The following is a 21,571-nucleotide window of genomic DNA, read 5'->3' as shown; positions in this document are numbered from 1 at the left end:
GATCTTTTAACTACCACTTCTTTCATTCATGTAAATGTCCAGAAATTGTATCAGAGAATAAACTCTATCTTACATTTCTGACATTGGAACTTCTTTCAATAATAACCATACATGTAGAAGTGCAAATATTGGCTTATCATAAGACAAAAAGCAGAAGTGTTAACAGTATTCATCACCAGGTTATTATTTAACAGTTGTTGTATACCACCATAGGGATTCTTAATCACTCCTCTCCTTCTAACATACTGAATTTTGGAGAAAACCTTAGAAATGACTACATGTAGGAAACTGCTATAATTCTAAACTGCTATAAAGTTAAAGAATTTACTCTAACCAAAGGAACACCTCCATCTCCACTTGTCAATTTAGGGTAACTTTACACAGATTCATCAGTTTTAAATAGTCATGTCTGTTTCAGCACTGCCCAATACAGCAATGATTTATTATAGTGTATTCAAATCATACATCCATACATATACATTATAGTGCCCAAAGGTATAATTGACATATTTTTTTTCAAATCCAATAAGCTAGAGTGCGCAGTATTACTTGCTCTTGGCCAATGTAACTGATCAAACTGGGCTGCTCCTCCTCCAGGTGGAGTGGTGAGTGCCAGCTCACTTACTTACTGCACCTGGCTTCTAATTCTGCCATTACATTGTGTACTGATGATCATGCTTGACCTATAACGGCTAAAAACATGCTTAAAATTGATAATACTGGAGGTAGAAAAAAACCAAGAGAATTAAATTCTATGTTAAAAATGCACATTTTCTTAACTAGACTTATTGTGATAATTTTGCAATATACACAAATGTAAATCATTATGTTGCACACCTGAAACTAATACAATGTTATATGTTAATTATACCTCAATAAAAAGTGCACATTTTTATGACTGCACAGAGGAGCACAACCAAGAAACTGGTCAAGAAAGCAGACAGCAAATAGCTGTCAGTTAGGGATTGGTAAAAGTTTTTGACATTATGAAGGGTATTGCAGACATCAATAAATATTTAGGAAATACTGTGTGCCAGGCACTAATCTAGACACTGGGGATAAAGCAGGGAACAACAGAAACAAAAATTCCTGTCCTCATGGGGATTACATTCTAGTGGAGGGAGACAGACAAGAAACAACATAAATCAATAAAAATATATAGTTATTAGTTACTAATGGTTGGGGAGAAGGGTTGTAATTTAAAGTAATAAGTCGGGGAAGACTTCATTGAGAGATAAGTGAAGGGGCAAGTCATGAGTGTATCTTTTGAAGATTATTTCAGGAGAGGAAACTGCAAAGGAAACTCTCCAAGTTAAGACAACGACCGGTATGTTTGAGGAATATCAAAGCACTCAGCATGGCTGGAACTGCAGAAGCAAGGGCAAGAAGAATTAGAGGAGAGGTTAGAGACGTAATGAGGGCCAGACGGCAGTGGGCCTTTTAGGCCATCCGATGGACTCTCGATCTTACTTTGACAGCGAAAAAACATTGACATCAGTTAGAAGACAGGATCTGACTTGTACCATTCTGGCTGCTGTTTTGAAAAGGGCCTATAGAGGGCGAAAGAGCAGAAGCAGGAGAAGTCTCTAAATAAGTTGCTAAGCTAACAAGTCAGAGATGCATCTCCAAAGAGAATGTGCTGTAAGGACTGGACATAGCACTGATTCAGTTATCTAAACCATTTCCAGAATGCACCCTGTGAGCAAAACTTTGGAAAACTTTCTGAAAGTATTTTTAAGATGGTTTATCCCATAAAATGTACTAAACCTTAAGTGTTGAAATTTGACAGTTATACAATTACTGATTTTTTTTTCATATTCACCCTTAGAGAGCAATTATTTGCCTAAGAGGCAACTTTTAGATTTTAATACGTGTTTCCTGGATAATTTTGCATCATTTTAATGTGATTTCCTTGATGAATCCACTAAAACTATTTTTCATTGACAGTTTTGCATTATCTGCATAATAAGGAAATACTGAGGAAGAACTAGAAACTGGGCGATTCAGCAAGATCACAGAAACCATGTGTTGGGAGCTGCATGTCAGCAAATGCTACTAGAGATTCCGTAAATATCAGGACAAATCTTGCAGATCAGGGCAAAATAAATGGTTTTGGCAAGATTCTGTATAGGCTGCATATTTCTTTGTGGGGTCATTGCTACCTCTAAAGAATCCAACTAGAATTATTATTTGGGAACAAACACAACTTTCTGTGTGGCTGCATCCTTCTTGTCTCCTGATCCAGATTCCCCCAAAATATGCCTCTCTCCAACTTCTCATTGCCCTATTGAGTGGGCACTATTGATTACAGGGGACTTCTATGGCATTGAATAAGGGGAAGCTAGCAAGATATTCCAGTTACCATTGCTGCATAACAAATTACCCTAAAACTTAGTGGCCCAACACAACTGTTTTATTTTGCTCATAATATTTTGCTCAGTTGATGCTGTCAGCTGGGCTGTCGAACCAAGCACCTACAAGTGGCCTCTTCATGTTGTCTGCACTTCCTCACAATATGGCAGCCCCAGGGTAGTCAGATTTTTACGAGGGGGCTCAAGGCTCCAAATCTGAGTGTTCCAGCATGTAAGATGAAAGCTGCATCATTTTTTATGACCTAGCTTTGTAGGTCATGCATTGCCATTTCCATCACATTCTATTTGTTACAAGTGAGTTATGAGCCCACTCAGATTCAAGAAGAGGGGACACATACCCTCCCTCCTGATGCGAGAATGTCAAGGTCACATTGTAGAGCAGCATGTGGCATAGGGGATAATGTTGGGGCCATATTTGGAAAATATAATCTGCTACACAGGGTTAGTTATTAAATATAGAATGTGTGAAGTCAGTGAACTCATGGTAAATTATAGAGGTCACCAGACTTTGTGAAGAAACGGACAAAGTAAGGAGGCAGAAACTGCAGAATGTTTACATTCTTGCATTTGCAAGAGCAAAAGGATCCAAGAAAACAACGGGAGTTTAATCAAAGTCAGGTTAAATTTTCAATAAAGGCTTCACTCTGCATTCTACACTCCAGGTTACCTTGCTAATGGTGCTCTCATGGCAATTCATTCATCAGTTCACAAATTTTTAACGAGCGCCTACAACATGTGTCAGGGACTATTCTAGGCTCTTGGTGCATATCAGTAAATAAATGTAACAAAAAGTCCTACCCTCATGGACAGTGTATTCTAGTGGAGGCATGATATTGAAATAGATAACACTGCTTGTGAATTAAGTAAATGACAATTAGAGGTGAGGCTTCATGAAGAATGTTCTGAGCTGAAGTTTTGACAGGTGACTGTACAAGAGACAAAGTGGTGAGGTCTTTGGGAAAGAATTTTATAGGTTACTTCTTACAGGGTGAATTTGTCCTGCGAGTTTAAGGCGGCTTCTAGATACCCCTAACCTCTTGCTTCTTCCAAATCATGCTGCTTTATATCCATCTTGTGACCTTTGCTCTACTTGTTGGCATCACTGTCCAAGAGAAACCTCTAGGAACCCCAATACTTCAACCTCATCCTGTATATACACCTTTTGTCATGTAACTTTGGCATTCCCTAAAGACAACCTATATTTCCTCCTGTGATTTGCCAACAGAATAAGGCAGACAAGAGTGTGTTAATTCTGAGACTAGATCTAAAGAAGTCTTTCATGTTTCCCCTTGTGCTCTTGCCCCTCTGCCATTCCCACGCAAGCATGCTGGGGTTGGCTTACTGCAGGATGAGAGACATGTGGACTAGAGCCCAGTCGCCTCAGTCCCCCCAAGCAACAGCCAGCCCACCCCCAGACACATGAATGAGCTCAGCCTACATCCCAGATGCACGAGCAATAAACTTATTGTTATATGCTACAAGAGTTTATGGTTGTTTGTTATGCAGCATTTTGGGGCAATAAAGGAATGACACGGCTGGGCAAAGTCAGGGCTCCTTCTCTTGGAGACCCGCTTACAATTCTATTTTGAAGCCAGTCAGCCCAGGTCCCTATCATTGCTGCTGGTGCTACCTTGGTTCTGGGCTGTGTGGAAGGATAACCAGAGTCAGAATTAACAGAGTTGCCTCTAGATTCATGACAAGGGGGAGGTGCGGAGGAATGAAGTGAAATTAGGCTTCATTTCTGCCCATGAAGTTTTGCATTTCATGTCTCCTGTCTGAAGGGACAAAAATCACTCCCAATGCCTACTGTGATTGACGGAAGAGGAAGAAGACCCGACAGAAACAGACCATTCCAGCTGCTCCTTTGATGCCCTTAAGCCATCAAGCTCCCTGCCCCAAAGTGGACTTAGCTTTTTTATTATAATTAAAGAGAAACCTGTTTTGGCAGCATTGTAGGAGGATGGAGGCCATACCATCTACTCTGTGGATGTGTCAGTCCTGGCAGTAATCTTGGCAAACTGAGCTCCTTTTCCAGAATGCATCAAGCAAGGATGGAGGGGCAGGCTATTTAATCTCGGCTTCCAAATAAAGGTGACAATTAACACTTTTGAGGAAAAAAATTGCCTCCAAACAAAACTAGCCTTTCAAGTAAGTGGAGTAGTTGCTCTCCCCACACAGTGTCAGAAAGCTTTCCGTGAGCTTATTCTTCGGTGTCTTGTACAGTCCCCATCAAAATGCAAATACCCCGGGGAGAGGTGACCTCTTTGACCTTCCGTGGTCAACACTTTGGGAAAGGTAGAATGATTTTAAAACAGCTGAGCAAAAGAAAGGCCATTCTGTTAATTGTTCATTTTCTGTCTTTCCCACTGGACTGTAAGCTCCAGGAGGTCTAGGACCATGTCTGTCTTGTTTATCCATCTATTTCCAGGGTCCAGGACACATAGGAAACCCTGAATAACACTTGTGGAAGGAAAGCAGAAGGGACAAAACATGAGAAGAAAAGGAGGGAAGGAAGCAACCAAAAGCATTCAGAAAAGAGTAAAAAAAAGCCAAATTAAAATCTCATGCTGCGTGCGTTTACCCTTATATTAACCAGTTAATAACCTCAAGACATTTATTGGGCATGCATGGGAGAGGGGTCTCTAGAGTAGGAGAAAGAACCCCCACTCTCTTACCTTAACCTGGTGTGGTTTTGAATTTTTACTCCTGTATACTCCAAGAAAAACAACACGATCAAGGCCAAGAAAGATTTTCTCAGTGGGGCATTTCACCGTTTTATGCATGAAACTTGATACACTCAAACTCCTCAGATCTTTGGGATTGAAACATTCAGAATGAGCACTCCAAAGCGACCGAGATGAAAAACAAGTTTCAGGAGGGCGCTCAGGTTTTCCCTAGTACTCTAGACTGGCTCAGTGGCTTCTCAACCTTTAATGTGCCTGCGAATCACCTGGGGATCTTGCTAAATATGCTGATTTTGATTCAGTAGGTCTGGGGCGAAGACCGAGATGCTGCATTTGTAACATGCTCCCAGGTGATGCCGATCTGCTGGCTCGAGGACCACACTTTGAGTATACAAGAGACTCGTGGTCTTCACCTCCACCGTCAGGGGTATGCATGCCCAGACTCAGCATTCCGGATCAGTGTCCCGCGCGTCCCTGGCCTTCTGCCGGGAGGGGAGGAGCCGGGGGCGGGGCGGGAGGAGTGGCGCGGGCCCCGCGTGGGTCCTGCCGGAGATCACCTCCGCCCGGTGGAGAGGCGGCCAAGCTGCGGCGGCGCAGGAGGGGGCGGGTTCGGGGAGGGCGCGGCCTCTGGGAGGGGGGCGTACGACGCGCATCCCCCGCGCTCGCTGGGGCCACTCGGGAGCCTCGCGGCAGCCCGGTGCCCCACTTGGCAATCCGCTCCGAGCTTCTTCCTCGCGCCCGCCTCCTCTTGTCACCTCCCGTCTCAGCCTCCTTGCTCCATCCCCGCCGCATCCAGCGCCATCCCGAGTGCCTCGGACAGCGAGAGGCGGTGCGTGGGGCTGCAGGGCGCGCCCTCAAGCGGACCCCGGCTCGGCATTGAGGGGCACGGGCAGCAGCATGGACACCAAGCGCTGCTTCGCCAACCGCTTCGATGACTACCAGGGCAGCCTGCTGGCGGGCCAGTGTGAGGAGGCAGTGGCGCCCTTGGTCACCGCCACCATCGAGCGCATCCTTCAGGAGCTGCCCCCGCTCGGGGGCGGCGCTGAGGCCCGGGGGGCGGCGGCCGCGGCCAGCAGCTGCCAAGGTGGGCTGTACGGCGGCGTGGCCGGGGTGGCCTACATGCTCTACCACGTCTCGCAGAGCCCCCTCTTTGCCGCGGCCCGGGAGCGCTACCTGCGCTCGGCCAAGCGCCTCATAGACGCGTGCGCCCGCGCGGAGGAGTGGGGGGAGCCGGACGCCGACACCCGCGCCGCCTTCCTGCTCGGGGGTGCGGGCGTGTACGCTGTGGCCACGCTCGTGTACCACGCCCTGGGCCGCTCCGACTACGTGCAGCCGCTGGGCAAGTTCCGGGCTCTGTGCGCCGTCTGCGCGCCGGTCTCCTTCTTGGAGTGCGGCTCGGACGAGCTGTTCGTGGGCCGCGCAGGCTACCTGTGCGCCGCGCTGGTGCTCAAGCAGAAACTCGCCCAGGAGGTAAGAGGCAGCCCCGGCCGCGAGGGGGTGCTCGCTGCCTGCCCGGCCGCGTCCCGCCCCGCCTCGCCGCGCGCGGCCCCGCAGCCCTGCCCGGGACCCCCAGCCCCGGGAGCAGCGCCCCTGGCTATTCGCTGTCTCTCTTTGTTTTTCTTGGGCGCTGTCGTTTCTTCAGTCTCTTGAGGTTTCTCTCCTTTTGTCCGTGTTCCCCCGTCTCTCTTTAAGTTTCTCATTTGTTGGGATGCCGAGTCTTTGCGCTTTGTTGGTGTTTTACGTTAACCGTGGCATCTCCCCAGATGCCTTTTCGCCCAGTAGCAGTTTGGAGGCCGTTTCAAATAAGGTTAAAAAAAAAAAAAACCCTTGAAAATGGAAGGGATTTCCCTTCCTTTGAGTCTTCTGTCAAAAGCTGAAGCATCCTCGAATGTTAGAGTACTAGCAAAGTAGTGGAAGTTTGGGGGCTGATGATACTATCATTGTCTCCATCACTAATGTGGAGGAAAGTTGCGTCTGTGACCCCTGGGTCTGTAACCCAGACTTACTGCCCAGCTGTAGGTCTGATGTGCTTACCGTGTTGCTTACTATTCGGTTCATCTCATGGCTGTTATAAAATACATGTCTGATGGAGGTGTCTTCTTTTAAATACATAAATGTAGACAGAATTTTACCCCGTTGTAATTGAATGTGCGTTTTTCATTTTAAAATGTGTAGTTAGGATTGTCAAGAGGACAGCATGCTTGACGGGGCAGGTTTTCTTAATGAATAGCTTTCCAGTGGCTCCTTGAAGTGAATTAGATTTCACAACTATATGAGTTGTTTTTCTGGATTCACTTCAAATACAGCGTGTGGATATTAGAAGAGAATGTACCAGTTCCTGTGGAGTAAGAAAAAAAGTCCTCCAAAGGATCATAGTAACTAGAACTGAGAGTCACTTTCATTCATAACCCACTGGAGGCAAATACTGTTCTAGGGAGGAAGTGACACATTTAACTTGGCTTTATTTGGGTGAGAGGCATTTGAAAAAAAAAATTAAAGGTACACAGTGTTTTAAAAGTGTAATTAACTTAGATAACCTCTGCAGAGGCAGACTTGATTTTTTTTTTTATTTATAGCAGGTGAGGTTGATTCAAGTGAGAATAAAAGATTACTAAAGACTGCACTGTGCTAGCAGGGCAGCAAAGGTCTGTGTGACAAAGTTGTCTTGAAATAGTTCTCTCTGCCTCTGAGTCACTTATCTGCTAGCAGTTTCCCAAGGGCCCTTCCAGTTGTATAAAACCTTTTAGAAGGCCACAGGGCTATTTACATATCATTTGCATTATATTTGCATCTGCGCCTCAGATCTTGCAGTCTGGCAATAGGCAATTTTCAAATCTGTTCTTTTTCCCCCAGTTGTTTTCCTTAGACTTGCTTCTTTCCCTTTCCATGCCTTGGGGCTTTTTCTCCAGAATGGAATGGGGAAGAGTGGGAGACCCATCAGGTCATACAGGTGGAAACAGACCAGAAGGACTTCTTGCCCCAAAACTGGTGGCCCAGGGCCAGTCTGCAATGCTGATCCACAAAGACATTTATTAAGACCTCTCTTCTGCCCTCCTGCCAAACCAGATCTTTCTGTTTATACTAATCAAGTTGAGGTGCTTTGGCCCCTGCTCCCAGGAGATAGCTCAAGCTCTGAGGGTAAAAAAACAGCTCCTAACCTGAGCAAATCAGCTTGTCTCAGGGGTGGCCTCGGCTGCGGCAATCCAAGTTCAGGCTTGAAAGGTGCAGGGCAGGGGCTAAGCATGCCAGGCTGGAAGCCCTTGGAGGGGAATATACAAGTCTTATGCAGCATCCCCACTCCCATGTCCTAGCCAGCATATGGCTTTGCCCTCAGTAGATGATTCACAAACCTTGATTAAAGTGAATTGTGAACTTCTGTTATTTCTCTAAATAATCTGTCATTGTGTCCTGGGTTTCTTTCTCTCCAATGACATTTGTATTCCCTTTCCTCTGGCAGTTCCCTCAGTTATCACCCTAGGCTAGATCCTCCCCACACTACTTGGCACATCTTTGGCACCTAATAGTTGAATGAATGAATCGCCATTTACTGGGATTAGTGCAGTATCCTCTGAGCTAGAGTCTCTCACTCAAGCCATTCCACGTACCTCTGAGAAACCAATCTTCTTAAGAACACTTCATTATGTCATTTCCCTGCTCAGCATCCTGCAATGGCTTCCTATTACCTTTTCTCCAGTGGCTTCTCATCTCACTCGCAGTTAGAGCTAAGATACTTAAAATGGCTGACAAGGTCCCACATGATCTGGTCCCCTGCATAGCTACTCCGCTTCTTGCTCACTCTGCTTCAGCCACACTGGCCTTGCTGTTTCAGGTATTCTACTGTCTCAGGGTGTTTATACCTGCTGTTCCCTCTGCTTGGAATACTTCTCCCTAGCTAGTTTAATAGCTAGCTCCCTGACCTCGTACGGGTTGTTGCCTCCTCACTGAGGCCTGTTAAAATTGCAACCCTGTCCCCTGACTTATGCCCCTTTCTTGTTTCATTTTACTTGTTTTGTTTGTCTTCACCGATTAGAATGGAAGCTCCATAAGAGCAGAGAGTTTGTTTCATTGCTGTATTCCCAGCATTAGGACAGTGCGTGATACACATTTAGGTATTCAACTTGCCTTTTGTTTGGTGGTGTTGCAAATGTTGTCCACTCTCTGGCTAGCATTATCACTCAGTTTTAATGGTGTCTCATTTATCAATATTTTCCTTTATGGTGGTGCTTTTGGTGTCACATTTAAAAAATCCTACCGCCAGTCTCAGTAAATATTGGTTGAATGAATGAACTAAATGAATGCTAGTTTCTTACAAATTTTGCCTCAGATCAAGCTTAACCGTTAGACTGGTGCTTGTTAAACGTGAATGTTCATAGGCATCACCCGCAGATCTTGTTAATAAAAGAGATTTGGATTCAGCAGGCCTGAGATTCTGCATTACTAACAAGTTCCTTGATGACGCTGATGCTACTGGCCCAAGGACCACACTTTGACTAGCAAGGCAATACAATACTGCATAGGGTTTGGCGTTATACTAGCCACGTCTATTAAGGTATGTTATAAGACACAATTCTATGAAGCTTGATATATTTATAAGGTTGTAGCTTAGAATACTGATTACTATATCCTACCGTGTTTTCATTATGAGGACCCACAAAAGGAATTTCTTTCAGGACTTAGAAATAGAACTAGTTGTGTTCCTCCTGGAAATTGAATTTTTTAAATCTTCAGAATATATCGTGTAACTGACTGTTTCTCACTTTATGTTGGTTACTAGGAAGCATATGGCCAGAATTGTGGTCCACATAAACTTGCATACAGTGCCTTATCCATGTATTTTTGTTTACTTAGCATTTACCCCAGGTTTATCTAATTTTTTTCTTCCTTAGTTTACCCTTTTCTGAATTTTCTTCCATTTGATTTTGTTTGTGTTTATGTGCATGAGATGAAGAAAATCCGTGTGCACGTAGAGAGAAACAGACATGCAGAGACAGAACCACTCTATCCAGGTGATATATATATATTTTTTTTTTTTTTGAGGAAGATTAGCCGTGAGCTAACTACTGCCAATTCTCCTCTTTTTGCTGAGGAAGACTGGCCCTGAACTAACATCCATGCCCATCTTCCTCTATTTTGTACGTGGGACGCCTAGCACAGCATGGCTTTTGCCAAGCGGTGCCATGTCGGCCCCCAGGATCGGAACCGGCGAACCCTGGGCTGCCAAAGCGGAACGTGTGCACTTAACCGCTGCGCCACCAGGCTAGCCCTGATATATTTTTGTTTAATTTGGCCCTCCTGGAAATACTCAAAGGAAGTAGCTTTGAGGTTTTGTTAGGCATATATCTGAGCAATGGGGCACTGAAGTCCCAAGAAATCACACCATAAAAGCTTGAATTGGGTTTATTCTGCTTTCCAGATTGGTGGAAATGTAGCAGGGAAAAGGAAGTTAGAAAAAATGGTGGAGGGATTAAGGGGAGGCCTAGGGAGCATAGTTAAAATAATAACTTTGCCACTGGGTGACCTTGGACAAATAATTTAACATCTTTGAGCCTCAATTTCCTCACTTGTAAAGTGGATTAATAATAGCTTCTTCATTCACTTATTCTGTTGTTTAGTCACTCATTCAATGAGTGTCAGGTTTCTACGTATGCCAGGCCTCCTTACTAGATGCCAGGATTTAGTAGTGAACAAAAATCAATATAATTATGTTGTTAGAAGTGCTCTGAGGGAAGTAAACAGGAAATAACTGGGGGCGGGGCAGGCAACTGGGGGAGGGTTGCTGCCTAGCATACATTAGTAAGGAAGGCTTCTCTGTGGAGGTGATGTCCTGGCTCCTCACTGAAGCATGAGAATGAAGTGGCTGCTTTAAGAGCAGGCTTTCCAAGCAAAGGGGATAGCAAGGACAAAGCCCCCAAGGTGGGAAACTGCTTGGAGATTTCAAAGAAATGGAAGGTGGCCAGCATGGCTGGAGCAGGGTGAGGGAAGGCTGCGGGACAGAGGAGTTTGAGACTGGGAAGGAGCCATGAGCAGGGTAAAATAGATCCTGTGGGGCCAGGTGGGTCAAACTTAGGAGTTTGCATTTGTTTCAGGTTTAAACAGGGGAAGGTCTTCGTTTTATTTACCTTTTAAAAAGATCGCTCTGGTTTTCTGCATGGACAGTGGATTGAACAGTATTAAGAATGGTCACAAGGGGGACTGGTTACAGGAAATTTAAACCCCTTTTGTGCCGAGGACTCCTTTGTAAATCTGCTGAGACCTACAGTACCTCTTAGAATAACATTTTTAGACGCATAAAATAAAGCACACAGGATTACAAAGGAAGCCAATTATATCGACATTCAGTAACGAAAACATTTAAAAAAATGTGTAATGCAGTAGCGTATGTGCTTCTTTATTAACACATTAAGATTTTGCAGCAGGCTTAAGGATTATGGTACTTTTGAAATGTATGAGGGTCAATGATATTTCGAGATATCTTCAACAACTGCAGTGTGATATGAATATATCTGTGATTTCTATAGGTGGCAAAGTCACAAGTACTACTCGTGGCTTGTGGTCTGCATTTGTAATGAAAGGAAATGTTAAATTGTTTAAATAAGATTTGAAAAAATATAGATGGGATTTTATTTTCCCAGCCAAAAGGGACTGGTCTGGAAGTTGCTGTGATGACTCAGCCTAGATAAAGTGCCTAGTGTAGTGCTTGGCACAGGGTAGCTGCTTAATGAAATCACTGTTATTCCCTTTTGCTTCTGCTAACAGAAAATCAAAAGTGATTCTGAACATCACATAGAAAATTATACCCAATACAAGGAATCTATCTTCCTAACATGATTTAAAAAACTATTAGATTGTTAATTGGGTCCTCAGCTCATTCCTAAGGCAGGTGGTTGGCAGCTGTATAAGTGGGGGTGCTTTTAGCTGCAAATACCAGAATGTTCAATAAAACGTGATCTAAATAATGGGAATATTTATTACCTCACTTTACAGACAGTGTAAAGCTGGGCCATTCCAGGATTGGTTCAGCCTCAGGGAAGTCATCAGAACCCAAGCCTTTCCTTTTCCTCAGCTATTCTTGGTGTGTGAGCTGTATCACTCTTCAAGGTTGCATGGTGGCTGCTGCCATTTCAAACATTGTGTCCCCATACAGCTGAAGTAGAAAGGGATGGTCTGAGGCTTTTTTCTTGCCTCTTTTTATCATGTAGAACATTCTATCCTTGAAGAATTTCCATTCTGCCTGATGACCCAGCGCTTGGTCACTGGCCCAGTGCTGGCCACTTCTGGTTTCAGGGGAGGCTGGGAAGGTTAGTCTCCTTCAGTTCTAACCTCTGTCATTGGGTGCAAGTTCTGAGAAGAAAGAAGAGGGGAATGGCTGTTGGGTGGTTACCAAAGTGTCTGCCCCTTGGCATCCCTTGGCAAGGTCTGTCTCATGACCTCCTACTTCCTTGGCTATTGTGAAGAATGCTGCAATGACCATGGGATGCAGATATCTCTTCAAGATCCTGTTTTCATTTCCTTTGGATAAATACCCAGAAGAGGGATTGCTGGATCATATGGTAGTTCTATTTTTATTTTTTTCAGGAAACTCCGTACTGTTTTCCATAGTTGTTGTACCAATTTACACTCCTACCAACAGTACATAAGGGTTCTCTTTTCTCCACACCCTCACCAACACTTCTCTCTTGTCTTTTTGATAACAGCCATGCTAACAGGTGTGAGGTGATATCTTACTGTGTTTTTTACTTATTTTATTGAGGTCACATTGGTTTATAACATTATATATTTCAGGTGTACATCATTATATTTTGACTTCTGTGTAGACTGCATCATGTTCACCACCAAAAGTCTAGTTGCCATCCATCACTGTACACGTGTGTCCCTTTACCCCTTTTGCCTTCCCTGCACTCCCTTCCCCTCTGGTAATCACCAATCTGGTCTTTGTATCTGTGTGTTTATCTTCCACATGTGAGTGAAGTCATACAGTAATTGTCTTTCTCCGTCTGACTTATTTCGCTTACCATAATACTCTCAACATCCATCCATGTTGTCACAAATGGCATGATTTCATCTTTTTTATGGCTGAATAATAGTCCATTGTGTGTATACATGCATACACACACACTGCATCTTCTTTATCCATTCATCCTTTGATGAGCACTTAGGTTGCTTCCAAGTCTTGGTCATTTTGAAAAATTCTGCAGTGAGCATAGGGGTGTAGATATCTTTTTGAATTAGTGTTTTCATGTTCCTTGGGTAAATACCCAGAAGTGGAATAGCTGCATCATATGATATTACTATTTTTAGTTTTTTGAGAAATCTCCATACTGTTTTCCATAGTGGTTGCACCAATTTACATTCCCACCAGCAGTGTATGAGGGTTCATTTTTCTTCACATCCTTTCCAACAGTTGTTATTTCTTGTCTTTTTAATAATAGGCATTCTGACGGGTATGAGGTGATCTCCTTGTAGTTTTGATTTGCATTTCCCTAATATTTAGTGATGTTGAACATCTTTTAATGTGCCTGTTGGCCATTTGTATATCTTCTTTGGAAAAATGTTCATGTCTTCTACCCATTTTTTGATATCATCTCCTCAGGCAAGGGAAACGGAAGAGAAAAACAAATGGGACTACATCAAACTAAAAAGCTTCTGCACAGCAAAGGAAACCATCAACAAAACGAAGAGACAACCCACCAACTGGGAGAAAATATTTGCAAATCATATATTGGATAAAGGGTCAATATCCAAAATATAAAGAACTCATACAACCCAACAAAAATGAGAAGCGTCTATGCGGTTCTTCTGCCCCTTTTTTAATTGAGGTGGTGTTTGCTATTGAGTTGTGTGAGTTCTTTATTTATTTTTGATATTAATCCCTTATCCAAAATATGGTTTGCAAATATTTGCTCCTGTTCTGTGGGTTGACTTTTCATTTTGTTAATTGTTTCTTTTGCTCTGCAGAAGGTTTTTAGTTTGATGCAATCCTGTTTACTGAGTTTTTGCTTTTGTTTCTTGTGTTTTTGGTGTCATATCCAGAAAATCATTGCCAAGACCAATGTCAAGGAGCTTTTTCCATATGTTTTCTTTTAGGAGTTTTACAGTTTCAGGTTTTAAGTCTTTAATCCATTTTGAGTTAATTTTTGTGAGTATTGTAACATAGGAGTCCAGGTTTATTCTTCTGCATGATTATCCACTTTACCCAGCACCCTTTATTTATGAGACTGTCCTTTCCCTGTTGAGTATTCCTAGCTCCCATGTCAAATATTAGTTGACCATGTATTTAGGGAGTTGTCTATGGGCTCTTGATTCTGTTCCCTTGGTCTATGTGTCTGCTTTTGTGTCAGTACCATACTGTTTTAATTAGTATAGCTTTGTAATATAGTTTGAAATCAGGATGTGTGATGCCTCAATCCCTGTGATTGCCAAGAAGATATAAGAACTAACATGGATTGATCACTTATCGTGCACTGTCATAAGCACTTGACATATATTATGTCATTTAATACTGCTGGCAGCCTTATGACATAGGCACCATTACTATCTCCATCCTACCCAGTGAGGGAAATGAGGCACAGAGGTTGTAGAACTTGTTCCAGGTTACACAGCTAGTCAGTGGCAGAGATGGGGTTTCATCCCCCACAGGCTGGTTGCCAAATCTGGGCTTTGAATTAGTGCTCCTCACACTTGAATGTGCACACAAATCTCTTGGGGATCTTGTTAAAAATGAGGTTTTGATTCATTAGGTTTGGGGTGAGGCCCGAGATACTGCATCTCTAACAAGCTCCCAGGTGATGCTGCTGCTGGTTCATTGAACAGACATGAGTAAAAAGCTCTAGATCACTATTTTTTCCTTAATTTTATGGGATTGCCTATCAGTACATTTGATCTCCCAAAACTTCGTGATTTTCATTGTTCATTCTTTGTACTGAAATGATTTCTTCCATGAATGCCAGAATATCAGCTCTCTAGTTCATAGTTTATGCTAAAGGAAAGATTCACTGCCTGGCACATCTCCTTGCGGTTTTAAGGCCTCTGTTAATGTCTATGAATGAGTGCACAGATTTCTTTTTTCTGATAAATATAATTTTGTACCATATACACATGGTTTATTAAAGGTGCAAATAGACCACGTTCCAGCGGTCTTAAATTTTTTAAATTATTTCATAACAATAAGAGACACTTTATTATGACATTCCTAGATCAGATAGAAAAAATGATCTTTATGCTCATGGAACCGCACCCATTTTAGCATCATTCAGTTAAATTCACCCATGCTACGTAAAGTAGTGCTGCCTCCAACTCTGAATTTATTTAAATTGACTATGCTTAGACATTTTCCTTTTTATTTTTAAATTTTTCCTGATACAGTGATTTAACAGACCTACTCAAAATAACCCAGATTTCCTTAGATATAATTTGTTTATACCTTTTCATCTGTTAATATACGTTCCACTAAAACCTAAACTTATTATTTGTATTATAATTATTTGAAGAGAGCATGGCTTGTAATTTTGTTACTGAATAAATAAATTGGGGAAATATGCATAATGAAAATGCTTTTAAACGTACTGAATTATTTATTTTGCCAGTAACTTCACCTCCCAGTGTTCTATAAGGCGGTTGTTTTAATGGAATTTCACTATATTTATTGACCTTTGAATGTGAAAACGATAGATTGTATAAATTATTAACTTGGCTAATTTCATTTTTGCTGGTTAATTTAATAAGTGATGTTTGCCATATGACCGACTCCTACACAATGGATTCCCGCCATGTGGCAGGGAGGTCCTTTAATATCCCCATGTGGTGATAATCTCTTGGTAAACTTGCTGACAGTCCATGATGTATCCAAGTAAGTGTTTCTCTTTGTGATTCACTTTTACTAATTGATCTCTGACCTACATTCATTAATTAAGTACAATACCTTGGATGTTTGGTTTGTTCCAAAGAAAAACATGTTCTCATGCATTATTTATATATATCTAAGTGGCTCTTGTCTTTTCCTAATTATTTTCTTTATGGATTTAGTTACTAGGGAAATCTACCAAGTTAACAGGCTCATTATTCTTGGGGTGCTAGCCACTTAGACAAACTGGATTTTCAAGAAGTCATCTGATCCATTCTTTCTTTTAGCAAGCTGAACAAGAAGTGTTTTGTGTAAGATCAGATTTCCTTTTCTCGATAGCTTTACCCATTCAACAACTCAGACAAATGAATGACTTTGACACGTTGAAGTGTGTGTGTTGCTACCTGGGCCATAAAGAAGCTGTTTCCCAGATGAGAGTTAGTCTTACAGACTTCACGGGTGAGAGAATCATCTAAATGAGAGGTGGCAAAACAAATATTGGTCATAGCATTATGTGCAGTTAGCTGTTACTGAGCCCATCTGCTGGCTCCATTGCTTTGCATGGAATAGATTCCCTGTGCTCAGTGGTGTGTTTAAATTTGGTGTCCATAGCAACCAAAGCATCACCAATCTCAAAGCAAGCACTGTAGGGACCGGCTGAATCTCCACTCATACAATGACTTTAGGAGGGAGCCACATTCCTAACAGACTTTATAGCTATCTAAGGCTGAAGAGATCCAATGCTCAACCAGAAAGGAAGTAGTGTCCTCATGCACATTTCCCTCATTTAATCTTGCTATTTGAAATGTTTTCTTCTTTTCTTGTGAGGCAAAGAGAATTGCACATGTATCACAAGTTGAGATTGTTGAAATAGGTTGCACTCTCAATGAAGACATTAAAACATCGTGGTTAAGAACAGAACTGTCAGAGTCAGGTAGCAAGGATTGAATCCTCTGGCTCCACCATAGTAACTGGTTGACCTTAGTCAAGTTACTTAACATCTTTGAGGTTTCATTTCCTCATGTGCAAAATGCAATACAAGGAGCACTCACCTTATAGGTGTGTTATGAAGATCCACTGAGAATGTGCATGTAATGTGCTTAGCAGAGGGTCTGCTAGCACAAAGACTTTGTATAAGTCGTCCATTATTTTATTAGTATTTCAAGTGTTATTGATGTGAAGTGAGACTCTGCATTGGCTAAATAACATAGGTATGTTTTGTGGGCATTCAGCCTAATATTCCCTGTGGTATTCAGAGCTGCTCTGTCCCTGATCACTACAGCAAAGCTTTGAGTTCTCCACACAGAGGCCATAAAGGGCTGGAGGGAAATATCATCTGCTCTGCCATGCAGGAGATTAAGCTGAGCAGCTCAGAGAGATTATGTGTCAAAGTAAATTGAGTGGCTGGTCATCACCCCTGAAACACGAACCTGTGCAAGTTACCCTCTGCACTTTGCTTCTTCCAGGAAAAGGACTGTTCTTTTCTCTTTCTAAAATTTCAGGCTCTTTGTGGACTTATTCTAGGAATTGGCTTTCCTGTGTCTCTCATTTGTACTCTTCAGAGTAAATCACCTAATTAGGTTTAAGCAACTGTAAATTGCTGTGCAGGCGATGTTGGAATGTTTGTTTCTTCCTCTGTTCTCCCAGAATCTGAGTGGCGGATTCAAGAAGCTCTTTCTGGCTCTTAAGTTCTCTTTGCTTCTAAAGATCATTTGCTTGCATGGCACTAATTCAGAATTTCAGATGAATTTCAATAGTTGTGTCTCTGGCAAGGTGACAACTTCAAATGAGTTTTCCTCAGCAAACGTTCCAGGGCATGTATATTTGGTAGCTTGTTTCAGAAAAGGATTAATAAAATTAAGGATTCTTTCAAGTGTTTCTTCAGCTTCTGGGCCCAGAAATTGTTTTTCTTGCATTAATGCACTTTTCTATTTGCATTCAAGACCATGTGGTATAGACTCACTGTCAGTTTTACAAACTGAAATCTACATTTTACTCTTTAGCTCTTAGCTCCTATTTATATTCGTTGATAACATGATGATCTTAATATTTACACCTACACTACTAATAAAGGTTTAATTATGGCTTCCTCCTGTCCCTAATCATTAAGTTATGTGTATTCACTAGTTCTGCTTACAACCCTCAGTACAACACCAACTGGCTCTAGGTCTTGGCCTTCGTCTCCATGGGGGTCTGTTATATTTTTCTCTGATTTGTGGACTTAGGTCAGTGTTTCTCAGACTTGAATGTGCATTAGAATCCCCGGGAGCACTTGTTATAACACACATGGCTGGGCTCTATCTCCAGAGTTTCTGGTTCAGTAGGTCTGGAGTAGGGCCTGAAACCTTGCACTATTAACAAGTTCCTGGTGATGCTGCTGCTCACCTGGAGACTACATTTTTAGAACCGCTGTCTTAGACTGTACCTTTAACCTTGGCCAAATATCTCTGAAATGTGAAAACTAAGTGAAGGCATATGGTGGTAGTACCGTGAACTTATCACCCCTAGAAAATAACTCAAAGGATAGGACTTAACTATATGACAGGCACTGTGATAAGCATATTCATTTCAGGGGAGAACATTGTGACTGAGAAGTTCAGTAACTTGTCTGTCATCATACAGCTGGTAAAGTAGTTGAACCCACAGTCGTCTGACTCTAGAGCTTAATTTCGAGAGATTGAAGTCAGTTAAGACTTCTGCATGCTTTTCTGCTAAAGTACACACTACCACCTGGAGAGGGAGTTGTACCTCAAGACATTTGGAAGAATAGCCTAAACTCGACTCTGTGAAGCTCAAGTTGTTTCTGAAGTTTAACTTAAAATTGAGTAAAAATGACAGCACAAGAAAATGCTCTACAATTGTCCCAAACTTCCAGAAGCCTGTGAGTCTAAGCTTCCTGGTACGTTAGAAAGGTTCAGGAATTAGAAGTTCTAGAAACCTTTGGTGATAGTGGGGGTTTGGGTCAGGTCTGAAAACAGAACTGGTTGCAAGGTTGGTACAGTGGTTAGACTCCTGGATCCTTTCCCAAACCCAAGCAACTAGATGATGGTCTTAGGCCAGGCTCTCCAAAAACTGACTCTGAGGTGTAGATTTATGTGGAAGTGCTTCATTAAGGACGTGCTCCCAGGAGAAACCAGAATGGGAGTGGGGGAAACAATGAAGGGTAGGAAGCCAAGCAAAGGTGTGATTTTAGGCTAAGTCCCAGCCTTTGTGTCATCCTGTAGGGGAGCTATGGAGTCTAAATTACATCTCAAAGTTTGTCTTGACTAGAGGCATACTCTCGCACCAGTAATTCACTACAGCTAGGAGATAGGCATATAATCTTCCAGATACGTCCAGCTCTTTTGGCATGTTGCCAGACTGGCTCTTGTGGCCCAAAAGTAGGACTCTGAAGAAGGCTGCAAGTGAGAGTTGTTAGAAGCAAAGCACATGGACACTGGGGGATGGGTTCACAGAATCAATAGGAATGGTCTGAGGGGTTCTGGAAGGAACATCGACAGTTTCCATACATGGGCCCTCCAGACCTTAGTAGAAGCCTTAGTGTTCATGTTCTTGACAGACTGAATTAAAGAAGCTCTGGGTTTTGAGGGCCAAGACACAGTCAAGGGCAAAGATGAGGTACTTCACTGAAAACGGCAAGATTACATGCTGAATGGTGAGACATCGCCCCAGTCCCATCCCCCGCCCCCATCCACGTAGCCCCTTCCTCAGCTCAACTCCAAGAACAGTGGCAGACACACTTGTCTCCCAAGTGGTAGATTGAAGGAGGGTCTATGGTTGTCAGATTCAACAAAAAAGAACCACAAATACATTTGTAGGGGTAACCCCTCCCAGTGAAAAAGCAGTTATACTGCCTTGTTACCTGACAGTAAAGGCCACCAATTGCCTAGCCCTCTCCCACACCTAGAGTTCCCAATGAGCTTTTTAGGTTGAGACTCTTAAACAGCAACTGTCAAAAGACTGAGGGGCCGGCCTGTGGTGTAGTGGTTAAGTTTGGCACACTTTGCTTCAGCGGCCTGGGTTTGCTGGTTCAGATCCTGGGTGCAGACCTATGCCACTAGTCAGCCTTGGTGTGGTGGCAACCCACATATAAAGTGGATGAAGATTGGCACAGATGTTAGCTCAGGGCTAATCTTCTTCAGCAAAAAAAAAATTTGAGGGAAGCATCCAATCTGGAAGACAGTGGTCATAACAAAATAAGTAAGAAAACTGAACTTGGAGTAAACAGTTATTAGGAACAGAAGAGAACTGCTCAAATCTCTAGTTAATATTGTGAGGAAAGTGATCACATGTATGAACTAAAAGCAAGATATTATTGAAAGCAATATTCAGAGCACAGAAAAAGAACTTAGAAATTAAAAATATAGCAGAAATAATTCAGGAGAAGGATTAGAATATTAAGTTGAGGAAATGTCCCTGAAAGTTCAACCAAAAGACAATGAGATTGATAAAAAGAGAAAAGACGAACTAGAGGAAGTCCAACCTCTGTCCAGTAGTCAGTCCCAATATAAGAGAACAAAGTAAATGGAAGGGAAAATTAGGAAAAAAGATTTTTCACAAGTGAAAGACATGAATTTCCAGATCGAGGGGGCCCACCAGCTTGTTGGATGGAAAAAGAATGAAGAGTTTCTAAAGGCTTCCAAGAAGAAAAACTAAACTGGTTCCATAAACGGATTATCGCTGCACTTTGAATAGCAACTTAGGAAGCTATAAGACAATGGAGCAAGGACTCCAAAATTCGCAGAGAAAATTCTTTATCAACTAGAATTCTATAGTACTCGAAATTATCAAGTATGAGAGTAGAAAAATAAGTTTGCAAGATCTGCAAAAACAAAACATTTCTTTTGGTCCGTTGCAAAGGGAGAATGAACCAAGAAATGGGGAAATGTGGATCTCAAAACCTGGAGCTCTAGTACAGGTGGAATCACAGGAAACTTCTAGAATGATGGTAAAAGACAGCCTTGAAGGCAGCCAGTGAGTACTGAAGCAGAGCTACGGCTGGGATGTTGCCAAGAGGAAAAAAAAAGGATTACCTGATGTGTTTGGCTGTACCTAGAGGAGTTTTGCAGGTCTGTTGGAAACTTTTGGCATGAATTTGTTAGAGACAAATAGGAAACCAAACAACGATATAAAAAGAAAAGGCAATTATTAACTTCGAGGGGGGAGAAAGGAGGAGAAAGGAAATGATAATCATTGCACATAGTATTGCTCAAATATTGGTTTCACCAAATCAATATTGTTTTGGTCAAATATGTGATATAACTTTTGGGTGTTTGAAAAAGGAGGTGTATATATGGAGAGATTATAAGAGAGCTAAATCTTCATCTTCCATGTTAGGAGATTAATAGCACCTAAAATGGAAAAGTCAAATAGCTGTATAAGGATGTCATTTAGAGATATGAAGATAAGTAGCTAGAACAAAATACAGATAAAAGCTTTTTAATTTTTGCCTCAGAGGAGTGAGAATGTGGATGGAGAGGGGTGAGGCAGGAGCCTGATAGTATTTTGAAGAACTCTTCGCTTTTTAAACTATGCACACAATTTTTTTTTTTTGAGGAAGATTAGCTCTGAGCTAACATCTGCTGCCAATCCTCCTCTTTTTGCTGAGGAAGACTGGCCCTGAGCTAACATCCGTGCCCATCTTCCTCCACTTTATATGTGGGATGCCTGCCACA

General features: G+C 42.3%; 1 protein-coding gene across 1 annotated transcript in view; it reads left to right on the top strand.

Annotated features, from left to right (window-relative positions):
• The first annotated feature begins 5,681 nt into the window (after positions 1–5,681).
• The window catches only part of LANCL3 (LanC like family member 3), a 90,960-nt gene continuing 75,070 nt past the window's right edge, over positions 5,682–21,571 (top strand). Inside the window, exon 1 of the mRNA XM_014831776.3 lies at positions 5,682–6,526. Within this exon, the coding sequence (XP_014687262.1) occupies positions 5,954–6,526 (573 nt within the window). The 5' untranslated portion in view covers positions 5,682–5,953. The remainder of the gene's footprint in view (positions 6,527–21,571) is intronic.

This window comes from Equus asinus, chromosome X (assembly GCF_041296235.1).
Source record: "Equus asinus isolate D_3611 breed Donkey chromosome X, EquAss-T2T_v2, whole genome shotgun sequence".
NCBI classification, from domain to species: Eukaryota; Metazoa; Chordata; class Mammalia; order Perissodactyla; family Equidae; genus Equus; species Equus asinus.
This window is presented reverse-complemented; position numbering and strand designations above follow the sequence as displayed.